A 14,969-nucleotide genomic window follows, 5' to 3' on the forward strand; every position below is an offset into this window, starting at 1 on the left:
ACTTCAATTCATGATGGAGAAAGTAAATTATTTAGGATTCATCCTAGAAAAGGGCTCCAGAAGAATTTCCCAAAAGAGAACACGATGTTCAAAATTTGATTTTGCCTAAGACCAAGAGGCAACTCAGGGCAATTATAGGAATAACAAGCTTCTGTAGAAAATGGATTCCAGGTTATGCTCTCATCGCAAGACCTCTGATAGAGCTAACCAGGAAGGAAGTTCCAGAACCCTTAAAGCTGACTAAAGATCATGTCCACGCAATAGAGAAATTAAAATCACTTATTCTATCAGCTCCAGCCCTAGGTATCCCTGATCATGACAAACCATTCCTCCTTTATGTACGCAAAGATAAAGGGATAGCATCTAGTGTTCTCACACAATCATTTGGGATAGGTTAAGACCAGTCGCCTACTATAGCTCAAAATTAGATTTGGTGATTTGTGGTATGCCGGCTTGTTTAAAAGCCATACCTGCTGTAGCCATCATGATTACAAAATCTTCATCTTTGGTATTCGGGAGTTAACTGAAAGTATTTTCCCCACACCAAGTGGAATCTACTTTAAGAAACATCACATTACAAGCATTCACCTCCCAAAGACTATCACAATACCAAGCAATATTGTTGGCTAATGAAAATATAACTTTTCACCAGTGCAGAAACTTAAATCCTGTGACTCTGATTCCAGATTTACCTCTGGAGGGAGAAAGTGTACACATCTATGAAGATGCATTGTGCATTAAAAAAGGCCAGATTTAGACAACAAGCCCATGAAAAACCCCAATATGACCTTATTCACAGATGGATCATTCACATATAGTATACAATCAGAGATATACCAGAGCAGCCATAGTGACAGCCTCTGAGACCCTTTGGTACTCATCATTACCATCTACCATGAGTGCTCAAGGAGAACTGCGCTCAGGGTCTGTGTTCAAAGTCCGCTCACATTCTTTAGCCTCTTGGGGTCTTAAGTCTTGCTGCTCTCAGGAGCAGGCCCTGGTGACCCCAAGTAGCTTCTAGGGACTTAATGTGTGCCCCAAACTTGCTTTAACTCTTGTGTACTGGCTTTGGCACTGTAGGTGGTGTGGGGTGGGGTACAGGGTTGCTCAGCTCATGTTTTAGTGAGAGCTGTTTCACCCTTTTATAGCAAAGAAATCCCCTGATTCCATGTACCTCCAATGCTGCGCCCTGTTGTGGGGTCCCTTCGCTCCTCTGGATTTGTTTTTCTGATTTCTTGAGGAGTCCTATATGTTTTGGTTAGGAGAGGTTAAGCAGCTGCTTTTTACTCTGCCTCCATCTTAACCAGAAAGCTATAGGCTTGTTTTAAATTGTCCTCTTCCACAAGGGTGAAATTCAGAACATGGATAAGGCCAAATCTAGCTCAACACTTTGCTGTTATGCCTGCTATATGGTTCCCTAATAATGTGCTATCTTCCCCAAAAGTGTGGCCCAAGAAGTGCATGACTGCTACTTCTTTAGGTAGTTGTACTGCTTCTAGAAGTTTCAGAATGCTGTCCCTGTATGCAATTTTTTTTCCTCCTGATGTTATAAATCCCCTATTTTTCCAGATTTTTCGGGTGGCATGTAGGACTGTAAAAGCATATCTGGAATCCATGAAAATGCTTATTCATTTGCCTTTCCCAATTTGAAGAGCTCTTGTTAGACTTAAGATTTCTGCCCTTTTGTGCAATCATAGTTTTTGGCAAGGATGCATACCACAGTGTATCTGTTTGAGTTACAACAGCTGCTCCCATGTATTGTTCCCCTTCAAACATGTATGAAGAACCATCTGTGTACATGTTTAGGTCTGTGTTTTTAGGGGAGTGTTCATTAAATCCTCTCTAGTCTTTTGCACTAATTCTAATGTGTCTTTACAGCTGTGTACTGGTTCTCCTTTCATTGGCAGATCTGGGATCAGGGTGACTGGATTAAGTTCTTTGCAACATTTCAAGGTTATGCTTTCATTGCCTAATAACACAATTTCATATTGAGATAGCTGTTGTGATGTAAAGTCTTGTAAACTGCTGTTTTTTTAACATGGTTTCTATTTGATGTGGGGAGTACACTATTAGCTTGCATCCAAGAACCAATTCAGATGACTTTTTTATGATGAGGGCAACTGCAACTATTGCTCAAAAGCACTGAGCCATTCCTCTGGCTGCCACATCTAACTGAGAGCTATAATAAGCCACGGGTTTGAATTGTTGTCCTAGGGTTCGTACCAATACTTCAGAAGCTACTCCTTTGTCCTCGTGGACAAAAAAGATTAAATTCTTTGGAGTAATCTGGAATTCTGAGAGCGGGCAATGTAAGCATTGTAGTTTTTAGTTTTTCTATTGCATGGACATATTCTCTTGTGAGTTTCAGAGGCTCTGAGACTGTTTTCCTGGTTAAATCTCTTAGAGGTTTAGATATCAGACTGTACCCATGAACCCATTGCCTATAATCCCATCCTTACAAAATGAATACCCTGCCCTGCATGGGGTGGGGCAGGGAAGGCAGAGTTGTGTGTCATTTGGAATGGTTGTAAGCCCTGGAAGACTACGATTCCCAGGACTCTCTCTGCTACAACTTCCCCTGACAACTCCCACTTCCTTTGTGGGAGGTGTCAGGGAAAGTATAAAAGGGAAAGTTTGGTACCTTTTCAATTTCTCTACCCAGGAGGGTCTGCTCTGTATGCTATCTGGCCTGTGGACATTATTCCTAATATGATGAATATAATGAGTAGGATACAATACAATGAAACTTCGAAAGAGTTGCCTTAGAAACAGACTGACAGATAAGCATTTCCTTTTCTTTGGCCCCTCTTTAAAAAGTTTGTCCATTACTGCTCTAGGTATTGCTATTACTTCTGTTTCCTTTCCCACTATTGGTGTTACAGGTATTGGTATTTGCTTTTCTTCTGTACAGTCACTATTTATTTCAATATTGCTATTTTGTATTTCCTTGTTGCTATATTCACTTCCTAATTCATTTTGCCTTGAAATTCCAAGTTCTTTGTTTTTCTGGATAAACCTTCATAATACAGCTGCACCCTTGAGCTCTTATTTGCTGCATCCAGATACTTTCACTTAGGAACACTTAAGTCTAGCTCCATTTCTTATAAATTCCTGCATGCTGTATAAATCTGGTGTCTGTTGTGATCCCTGGCCACAGTTTTGGTTACACCATTGTGACTATTCTTGCCTTTGGAACTGGGGATATCTGGGACATGAATTTTGACAGCCATACCCATTCTGTCTCCAGCCATTATTATTATATCTATTATTCCTGTTAAATTGATTGACCTGGCCTCTAAGCCAGCAATCTCTAAGGAAATGCCCTGGCCTATTGCAGGGGAAACAACAGGGTGGGCTAGACCTCTATTGTCTAGGCTTATACTCAGTCCTAGGATTATACGATCTTAAGACTGCCACTGCTTTAACTTCCTTGATTTCTGTTTCTCTAAGTTTACTATTAGCCTCCTTTAACTGGCTTCTAAGATTTTCTACCAGATCATTTTTGTCATCCATCCATTTTTCTCTATTAGCATCCCATATGAAACATGCATTCCTCCTAAGTTCCTCCAATCCCATAGATTCCCAGGTAGGACAATTTATTCTGAAGTAATTCTTTACTGCATTGCAGCTGTTTTTAATAAATTGTCCTAATATGAGCTAGGTCCTGTTTACTCATGTTGTCTGTAAAAAGTGGATTTGGGAAATGTATAAAACTACATTTCCCGTGATCCAACATGGTCCAACTGATTTCCGTCTCTGACGTCTTGACGCAGGGGAGAGCTTAAATCTCGTGGGTTAGGAGGGAGTGGTCTCTCTCTTTGGCGAGTAGGCGCTTGGCTAGGAGACAGTATGGAGGCGGCAGTTTTGAATGCTTACAAGCGCGTGGTCTAATGATTTTATCTATCAACATGGCTTTAATTAAAATACTAATTTATATATTTATAGCAGCCCTTATCATTTTTAATATTAACATGTCCATCCCCAGAAGATGCTCTCTTCAATAAGCCTATCAAAGAAAGTTGCAGAATTCTCCCCAACTTTCTCTGTTAGCCATTCAAATTTGGACCAAGTGTTAGGTCTTTTGGCATGAGCCTTCATGGCCTCAATCAATGCCTCCTTAGTCTGTCCCCAAAAATCTATATAATTCCACTGAATTTAATTCAATTTGCTCTGCTGCAGAAGACCATGCTGTTAAATTAGGATTTTGAATTGTTTCTTCAATAAATTGAATTCCATTCCCTTTTAGTACAAAGCTCTTGAAGAAGCATTTCCATGTCCAAGAATTCCAGATCATAAGTCGCACTGCTCTCTTGTACTCTAATAACTGTGGGGTTCCTTGAAATACATTGGGGTGTGTTTTCTAATAGAATCAAGGTCCCCAGCAGTGAACTGCTTATGTTGTCTCACATGTATTATTCGTACATCAGGTTATATGTATGTCACATCTCTGAGTGGAAATAATTTGGCTGCAGCAGTGTCTAATGCTTCATCTTCCAGTTGTAATTTTGTTTGTGCCTTGGAATTATAGCATTTTGGCTTTCTATTTGTTTTAGCTGTGACTCAGTTTCTTTTCTTTGCTTGTCATTGTTCTCCTATATCTGCTCTACCATTTCCTTAAGTGCCATTATCATCTTTCTTAATTCAGTGTCCCTTAGGCTAAAGCATCCACTTATTTTTATTTTTTTCACTAATACTATGGCCAATCTGCATTCTTGATATGTTAACCCTACCAGAAACAGCAGCACTGGCAGATAGGAAAACATTGTTTTCAGGGTGACATCAAGTATGTTCTGATATTTCCACTAGGAAAAATTCATAAAATAGGATACTACAATAATATTGTATCTCTACAACTCCCATCAGCTTTGCTTAGTTGTTGTTCTTTGTATCAGTTCTTATTTTCAAAATTTGAAGAAAAAAATTTTTTTATGTACTGGCCCTTTAAAATTTTCAAACCTTGAAGCTGAAGCAGCTGGATGATTGAAAGCTCCTGTTGCCAGGCAGATTTCACTGTGTTATTGGAATTAAAAAAGAAATGGCCACCACTACTGCTAGTCAGGCTTTGTAAGCCCAACTGCCACCAGACCCAAAAAAGGTTGTTTTAACCCAGAAAATCCCAGCTTCTTTCTGTTTTCTGTCTCTGCCAACTGAAATAGGCAAATAAGATGACTAAGAGGGTTTGTAGATTTGTTGTTGGTATATACTCAGAGGAACTCACTCTACAGGCCTGGGTAGGCCTGAGAGTCAACTCTTAGGCCAAAACGCTATCTGACTCTTCTGTAAAAACAGTAACTTGGCTTTATTTATAGTCAAGTAAAATAAATGATGGAGGGCTAGGGAAAAGGAGTCCTTAAATCTTAAAACCTATATTCTCCATCCGATTCCTATGTGTTCCTCATGGAACCTTCTTCAAGTCTTCAAGCTGCTTAAATCTACTTTCTATAACTAAAATCCCCATCTATATAATCTACCCTAACCTACTGGTCCTCAAAATAAATTCTAGACACAGAAAAAGTTTGTCAGAATAGAAAGTGGGCTTGAACTCTCGATGAGCTCAGCCTCTTAGCAGAGACCAAGATGGCTACAAGCCTCTTCTTCAAAGGCAGAGTTTTTGGGGGGTACTGGCTCTCACCTCTCAGGAACCAGGAGCTTACAAGATCTTTGGGAGATGGCAACTGGAGACAGGGATGGAAAGGATCTCAGGAATATCTCAATAGCTGGAACATAGGAACCTCTGAATTTCAGGAAAAGTAAGTCATCTCCTTCAGGCATTTCCAATAGGAAGTGAATTCTTTGCTCTCCTGGCTGAACAGGAACAATGGATGCCCAGTGGTCTTAGGTCCTCAGTTTTATTCCTTCCTCAGATTCTGAAACTGCTCTTTCAGTTCTGTGCATATGACCAGACTCTCTTTGCAAACCTTTGCTTTCCTATTTTCTACTTTCAAAGTCTTTTGTTTGTTATTTCTCTCTCTTGGTACTCAGGACGTGTATTTGACTGGGATGTGGGTAATGACAATGGAACTGGGTCTGCTTTGAAAGGTACAAAATGGTGGATGAATAAGGATTCTGCTTATATTTCTCTTTTTACTGTATTAATGATCTTTTTTTTAGTTAAGGGTTATACTCTTCTCTTATTCCCTAGTTATATTCTTCATGCCAGTAATGAAAATACACACTATGTATACTGCTGAATAAAGGAAGCCAAGGAATGCTGGAAGGTTTAGTTATGAAGTTCTACTGGGTCTGTGTAGAGAATCACCAGAGATCTTTGGGAGATGGCAACTGGGTCTGTGTAGAGAATCACCAGAGGTTCTAACTATGTCTGGTAAAGTCAGAACAATATTTAATCTAGCCTTTTATTGTTTTCAGTGTTGATTCATTTTTATGAGATCAGTTCAGCCCTTCTATATATTAGTGTGGTATGGGAAATAAAAGGCAAGCAGATGGCAGATAAAGCTTCAAGCATTTAAAATGATTCAGATTAATATGATTAAGGGTTTATTCCTCTCATCTTCGTCTTTGGAGGTATTGTGTGTTTCTTGAGATATAACTCCAAAAGAGGGCAATGCATCAAAGCTTTATGTCTGAATCTCTGCTTGACTGGGGATTTTTTGTGACCCACTGTTAAGTCCTGCACTGTTTTGGAACCATCATATATAAACAAGTAGATCTGAGCAGTGATTCTGTTTTCTATAGATGTGGCTTTGGAATAATATAAAAGATCCTTCCTTTCTGAATGCAATTCCTGTCACTAGGAAAGCTTGCAGAGAAACTGACACCTTCCTGACAAGCCAAGACATAAATGAAATTAGGAAGCACTTCCAGATTATTGGGTGTGGTTGATTTGTCATTGTTCTACATATACTATTAAAGGATCATTTTGTTATCAAGTAAGACTCAGATGGAGCAATTGCATGAGCAAATCCTTTATTCTAATAGCTGATTGATATTATTTAAGTTACAGAAATAGTCATAATGACAGAGCAGGAAGCATACATTAGAATTAATTCTGTAAACTGAATAGAAGCAATTTGCACAAAGACTCATAAACTCTTTTTGTATTATGTTCTTTGAAAACTGAGTTTTCATAGTTAGCTAAGGACCAGTGACTGTGATCTCAGGAACTTAGAATGAAGCTTATGGCCAAATCTCAAAAACAATTTCAATCCATTAATTTTGCAAAGAACACTATTATTAGAAGAAATATAAAAAGAGGTTATCATAATTAGTGCTCTTTTCATATGAATTTAAACCAGAGGAAAAGGGTTTATTATTATTATTATTTTAAATTTTGGAATGCCAATTTAAAAACTTTTTTTGTAGGATGCATGCAAACCTCTAAATGATTTAATGAAAAGAAAATGATACCCAGGGTCAAATGATTAATTAATTTCTGAAACTAATTAGGAACTAGTATCTTACAGCTTCACTGAAAGTATATTACAATTTTAAATAACCATTGCTGTTGTTACTTTGTTGCAATTATCTGTATTGATGGAATCAAATTTTAATGAATTTTATTGGCACAATGACAGGTGGCCTTACATTTGTTCTTGAGAATTTCATGTTGGCAGGAAACTTGCTTTTTCAAATCTTCACAGTTTGAAATGTTATCGGTGTATTGACATGGATTGGCTGAAATTAAAGCAAACATTGAAACATTTTTGGTTCATTCTCCTTCTCATAATAGACTATGCCAATCCCAAGTTAAAACATAACAGACAACCAATTCAGCAAGAATAATATTTGGCAGTACATTTGGTGTTGCATGATACAGAATATCTGAACCATGACCAGAGGCCCACACATTTCCCTTCAATTTCATATAGAGCCCTTGAATCAAACATGCAGTAGGGAAATGCCTTTTAAAATGTATTAATACAATGACTAAAGGTAACATATTATCCTTAGCATAATTCAAGGCTATGTTATTAGCTAAAGACACATGGGATTTTGATTCTCTCCATTGTTATATGGATTAGGCAGAGATAATTTGATATTTTCTTGGGGATCATGATCATATACATCAAGGTTAGCTGTTAGTCTGCTTTTAATGTATTTTATTTTTGAAAATGTACAGAACCTGATTGTGATTCATGTGGTGTAACATGATTATTTTTCATTGTAATGTGATCATCAAGTTGTAGATATACTGAACTGAAATACTGAGATCATTTAGAGTAATTTGAGTCTGTTTAAATACATTCTTCATTCTCTATAATGGGCCATAATTAAATGGATTCAGTTGATACATTACTGCTCAAAAATAAAAACTAAAATCACTTGTACATTGCCATGTTTAAATTAATGGTTTAAATTAATTCCCCCATACTTACTGCACAGTTTGTTACTACAGGAATTTGGACACTTGTCACAAGATGGTCCTTTTTCATAAGGATTAGTCTTGTAATTTCCACTGGAATACAAAAGATAAGATAGTTAAATAATTTTTTGACCTTGTTCTTAAATATTTTCTTCTACAGTATGCCACCACACTGATAGTGGCACTTAGTTGTACAGCACTTTTCTTAGCTACCATTTAAAAATATATAAAAATATAATATATAACAGCAATTATATAATCCATATATTTGTTATAAATATGTAATAAATTAAAATAAATATGCTTATCCAAGATAAATAAATTCTTACATTGGCTATGCTCAAAAATGTCTCCTTCGTTAATTACCTCTTTAATTAACTTATTGGAAGTAACCTAATTTTCGTAATGACTACAGGGATCAGAGAGATGAGGGCAAAGGGATTGATCTTGATCTTTGGGGACTTGTAAGAAAGAGAAAATGAAAGCTACCAAAAGGATGACACCAGAAATTCCATCTTTCCTATACGTATGGAGTAGCAGCCTCAGATAAGGTTGGGACATGCAAGTTAGATAGATTTGCTTACATTGGAGCTAATCTCTAAGGTATCTTCTTCAACTCTGGGGCAGAGTTGATAACTTGTTGGTGTGGATATTGGAGAGTGCAAGATAAGTTGTGATATATAGAGACTAAATGGCATATTGAAATTTCAGGCTATTAGGGACAATCTGAGTACTTTGCTTCTTCCCTTTTCCAACTAAGGGATTTAGATAAAAATTAATAGTTCTGATATCAAACATGGAATAAATCCCTTTCCTAACCACCAGAGGTGTGTGTATATGTGGATTTATGCCAGGTGGTTTGGGTTGACATCTAGATCATTAGAGATATCATTCGAATTGATGTCATTACAGATATATTTTAATATCATGCCTATATAGGTCTGGATTGTATCCTCCAATTAGATCCATGAGGATGTGGACCTTACCTAATCCAAATCTGCTATTTCCTCTTACCACAGAAAAGTACGACACACAATTATTTTATAATAAATATTTGTAAGATAAAATATTTAATAATTAGAAAATGTTCATTTCAAGGTACAGTTTAAATAACTCAAAATAAAAATGATCTGTGTTCATAAGCTTCCTTGATTATTCTTCCTTTATTGGGGAAGAAGGTGAGGAAGTACTATTGCAGATGCATTCTATTGTAGCAACTTTTGGCAAGGGATTACTCTTTTCATTACAGTGACAAAATCCCTTTGAAAACAAACAGTAGGTTACAGAGGCTGTAGGTTTCATTTGAGTAGTTAATTTGGAGGATAAACTAAAATCATCTGAAAAGTCATGAGGGAAGAATATATATATTGAACATCAGAGTTGGGAGGGTCACATAAGTTGTACCTGAAAAATCATCCCTACTAAAAATACTATTGCTGGCAATGCACCATTTAAGTCTTTATATGAAGGCCCCCATTGAGAAGGAGATTACTATGCTCCAAGGCAGCTCATTTTAGTTGGGAATGACAGTACTAATTGTTCAGTCCTTTTTTTTTTTTTCTTTTTTAATTTCCTTGTCATTAAGTCTAAAAATACTACTTTAGAACTATCTACCACCATATTTGATTCTGCTATCTGGGAACTAGTAGAAAAATTCTAATCCCTTTCCCATATAATAGTTTATAAAATATTTGAATAGAACCAACATGTACCCCCAGAATCTCCTCAAGGTAAAAAAAACAACAACTCATTTATTTCAAGCAATCTTCATATAGCATGGGCTTCACCATCCTGGTCACCTTCCTTAGAGTAATTGCCAAATTATCCATATCCCCCCCTAAACTATAATGTATGAAACTGAATACACTTGCCCAAATTTTATCTATCTAGTCAATCAGTCAATAAATATATTTTTAAGGATGTTCTATTTGCAAAGCAATATCAAAAATGCACACATGAGGTGATACAAAGAAAGGTAAAAGACAGTCCCTGTTCTCAAGGAGCTCATAATTTAATATGGGATACAATATGCAAATAGCTATATCTAAATAGGATATATTCAGCATAAATTAGAAATGATACACAAAGGAAATAAATTAGCATTAAGGGTTAGGATAGGCTTTCTGAAAAGTTGGAATTTTAGTTGGTAACTGCAGTAAGCTAGGGGAGTCAAGAGCCAGAGATAATGAGGCAGAACTTTCCAAGAGAAAAATGGGAAAGTTATGGAAAATTCCTGGAATCAGGAGAGGAAGTGTATTATTTGAAGAAAAGGAGACTTTTGTTGTTTCTCTCCAACCTTCCTTCTTCTTAGGTTCCCCCATTACTGTTTTTTATAAATTTATTTTAATGTTATTTTCAGTTCCAAATTCTCTCTCTTACTCTCTATCATCCATTAAGAATGCAAGACTGAGACTTGACTAGATGTAATCAATTGGTAACATGATTATGGATCTAGATATTCAAGAGAAGAAGACAATGAAGAGTTGAATTGATACATTATGAAGTTAAGATGGGGAGAAGAGAGTGGTTAGTACAGGGAAATGACCAGAGAGAGGAATGAGGGGTCAAGGGATCGAAGATCATTGATACAAATGAAGAGTAGGATTGTGTAAGTGAAGACAGATGGAGAGCTAAAAAGTAAAAAAAATTATGATTGTATAAAGAAATTTCAGAATTCTTGAACATGGAGTTGGTATATTTGTCAGTGCTGGCAAGACTGAGCTGACCATCTTTGTGTACAGTTAGGGTAGAGTGTAGTTCATGGTAGGTAAGTAGGTTGAGGAACTGGGTGGTTAGCTTTGTTTTGCTCTTTTTGAGGGACAATCAATATGTAGTTTGAAGTTCCTTGGTATGAAGACTAGGTCCAGAAGGAGAGAAAAAAATTAAGCCAAGTATTGAGTTCATTAATGAAGGAAAAAGAGTGACTTTGGAGGTATGAAGACAATAGCTACCAGGATTTTGATTGGGGAGTAGATATAAATAGCATAGACCTTAATAGAGGAGATGTATCTTCATGATGGAGGAAGGGGGACAATCTGGAAGTGGCAATGTGGGGCAAACAGTCTTTCATATTGTTTATCTTTATATTTCTTTATAGTGGGGGTAAGTTTTCCAGATCTTGTTCACTTCACTTTGTATTAGTTTAAGTCTTTCCAGATTTTTCTGAAACTATCCTCTTTGCCATTTCTTGCAGTACAACAGCATTTCATCACATTCTTATGGAATAACTTGTTCAGCCATTCATCAATTGATTGGCTTTCCCTCAGTTTAGATTTTTTGCTACCACACAAAAAATGCTACAATAAATATCTGCACATATGGGTCATTTTCCTCTTTGTTCCCACTCTGTGGTATAGGCCTAGTATTGGTAGTTTGGGGCAAAATGTATGCATAATTTAATAGTTTTGGGGGCATAGTTCCAAAGTGCCTTCTAAAATTATTGACTAGTGTACACCTCCAATAGCAGTGAGCTGTTACTGTTGAGGATATCATGATTCTCCTAGTTAGTCAGACTTATAACATGTGTCATATTCAACTCTTCACTTTTCCTCATCCCCATATCCAAGCATCTGCCAAGTTTTATCATTTCAACCTTTGTAACATCTTTCATGTAAAACCCCTTCCCTCTGAAAATGCCACCACTCTGATGCAGGACATCATTATTACTTAATTCCTAGATTATTCCAAAACTTTACTATATTTTTCCTCTCAGCCATAAATCTTTCTCCCCTTGAGTCTATTCTCTTTTCAGCTATTAAATTGATTTCCTGAAAGAATAGGTCTGTTTATGACTTTCTCCTATTCAGTATATTCCAGTGACTCCTTTTAAGTTCAAGAACAATAAAAAAGGACCCTCAAAACCGTATAAGCTGTCCTCTTTTTTGCCTTTCCTTTGTACAGGGCCAAATGTCTGACACAGCATCTTGCCTGTCTTCTTACACTTTTCTCAAATATTCTGGGATATAGTGGCACTGGCTTTCTTGCTATTTTTTGTAGAAGACACTCCATGGAACAATTCAAATGTTTTCATTGACTGCTCAATGTGGCTCAAACTCTATCCTTTCTCATTCCTACCATCTGGCTTCTCTAGCTTCATTTATGTCTTTTTTAAATTTAATTTATTTTAATTTTAGAAAAATTTTTTCCTTGGTTACATGATTCATTTTCTTGCTCTCTCTCCCTTCACCCCCTCACCCCTTACCCCCATAGCCAATGCGTATTTCCACTGGTTTCTTCATATGTCATTGATCAAGACCTATTTTCATATTATTGATTAATTGTTCTAGGGTGGTCAGTAAGAGTCTACCTCCCAAATCGTGTCTGCATTAACCCATGCATTCAAGCAGTTGTTTTCCTTCTGTGTTTCCACTCCTTTAGTTCTTCCTCTGAATGTGGGTGGCGTTCTTTACCATAAATCCCTCAGAACTATCCTGGGTCATTGCATTGCTGCTAGTACAGAAGTCTATTACATTAGATTTTACCACAGTGTATCAGTCTCTGTGTACAGTGTTCTCCTGGTTCTCCTCCTTTCAATCTGTATCAATTCCTGGAGGTCATTCCAATTCACATGGAATTCCTTCAGTTTATTATTCCTTTGAGCCCAGTAGCATTCCATCACCAGTATATACCACAGTTTGTTCAGCCATTCCCCAATTGATGGGCATTCATTTATGTCTTACTAAAAGTCTCACCTTCTGTAAGAAGTCTTTCCCAGCAAATCACTTAATGCCAATTGTATTGCCCTTAATTTTTTTAAATTTTGTCTTGGAACCTCCCCCACATACACACACATACACACAAAGAAACTTTTCTCAGTCCTTCTTAATCTTATCATCTTTAAGACAAACTCAATATGCCCCGCATATATTTTGTTTAAACATGGCTCTTTGCATATTGATTCTCAAATTAGACTGTGAGTTTCTTGAAAGCAGACTTTTTTTTTTTTGGCTTTTCTTTGTATTTTTGTTTCTTAATACAATGCTTGGCACATATTAAGCACTTAAAATGCTAATTTACTGATTGAGTAGCTCTAGACAATAACTCAGATATTATTTTGTGGTTAATAAGATATTTTTTGTCACAAACCAAGAGGCAAAAAAGATGGCATTTTTATTATACTAATTTAATAGATATAGAAACTGAGTCTCTGAAAGGTGATACAATTTTCCCATGATCATTAGGTCATTCAGCTCATCAGGATCAGAAATAGATCTTTTACTTTTTCTTCTTCCTTAGAAATCAGGGCTTTTCCCAATATGTTATGTAATTTTACTAATATGAAAGAGTTATCTTGTAATAAAATTAAATTGGAATCTTTTAGAATTTTTTGGAAGTTTATTTCTTCAGTTTTGTACATTTTCCTTTCACTTACTACAACTTAGTATAATTTTCTGAATAAATTCAAGAATTTCAGATACTGCTATCAATGGTACTTTTCTTCATGAATTCCATTGTTTTAACTTACCTTGGGCAGTATTGACACACATAAAAGTATGGAAATGCCGCATTAGGGCAATAGGCTATTCCACATCCAACTTTGTAACTTGAAAACCACACCACCTAGACAGTACAAAGCAAATTACATGAGAATGTTGTATTAAGTCTAATATGCCAAGCAAATCTTCCAGTTATGCAAGAATCCATAATTTCTTCTTTTTTTAAAGGGGTGGGTTGGAGTGCAAGTAATAATTTCTCCTGATGCAAATAAATAACTTTTCCTTATGTTCATAGATTACTTCATCTGTGGTAGGGGATAAAAGAACTAAGAGGTCAACCTTCTGGTGGGCCTCTCTTCAAGAAGGTTCCCAGAAAGCAGACAACTGTAATAGGGTCTGAATTCAAAATCTTTGCCACTTGGTTAATTGCTAAGGGAGCTTATGATACTTTTGCCCTACTTTCATATTAAGCCTTTTAAGCAAAATCCATATGGCACGGTTCTTAGAAAATAAAAAATTTAGACTTCTTCCATGAAGGTTCAGGCCTATTGCAGCTCCAGAGTATATGATGAACTTTCCCTTCTTTACCTTCAAGGTAAAGTATGGAATAATATATGTGGTGTTTATTTTGGTTAGACTTAGCAAGTTTTCTTTTAAGAGTCAAGCAAGCTATCCTAAAAAATTAGTCATTCAAGAAGATTAAGCTTTTAACAATTGGCATGGCTTCTTTGTCATCCACATCATAAAAATTCTCATCCTGGGGGAATTGATATCCTGGATATTTAGTGAAATTTCCATTGCCATGTAGGACATCTTTCTGAACAAGCCTAGATGGAGGGGGAGCAGCAACATTTATTTATTTATTTGTTTGTTCGTTTTTGCTTACCTATTTATTTTTAATACCCTTACCTTTCAGTCTTACAATAAATTCTAAGTATCATTTAAAAAGCAGAAGAATGGTAAAGATTAGGTAATTAGGATCAAGTGACTTCCCCATGGTCACACAGCTGGGAAGTGTCTGAAGCCAGATTTGAACAGAGGACCTCCTGTCTTTAGGCCTTTCTCTCTATCCACTGAGCCATCTTGCTGCCCCCAGCAACATTTTAAAAAAAGTTTTTATTATTTTGTTTTTAATATCACTATTGTTTTGCCAAGTATCTTCTCCTCTTCAGAGAACACCATTAGATATAAGAAATAATATTAACAGACAA

At 36.4% G+C, this 14,969-nt stretch overlaps 1 protein-coding gene across 1 annotated transcript in view; it reads right to left on the reverse strand.

Annotated features, from left to right (window-relative positions):
- Nucleotides 1-7,507: 7,507 nt before the first annotated feature.
- Nucleotides 7,508-14,969, reverse strand: part of LOC123246442 (cysteine-rich secretory protein 3-like) — a 78,201-nt gene continuing 70,739 nt past the window's right edge. Inside the window, exons 7-9 of the mRNA XM_044675341.1 lie at nt 13,788-13,882; nt 8,337-8,416; nt 7,508-7,635 (exon numbers count right to left, since the gene is read on the reverse strand). Coding sequence (XP_044531276.1) covers nt 7,508-7,635; nt 8,337-8,416; nt 13,788-13,882 — 303 coding nt within the window. The remainder of the gene's footprint in view (nt 7,636-8,336; nt 8,417-13,787; nt 13,883-14,969) is intronic.

Source organism: Gracilinanus agilis, chromosome 4 (assembly GCF_016433145.1).
Source record: "Gracilinanus agilis isolate LMUSP501 chromosome 4, AgileGrace, whole genome shotgun sequence".
NCBI lineage: Eukaryota > Metazoa > Chordata > Mammalia > Didelphimorphia > Didelphidae > Gracilinanus > Gracilinanus agilis.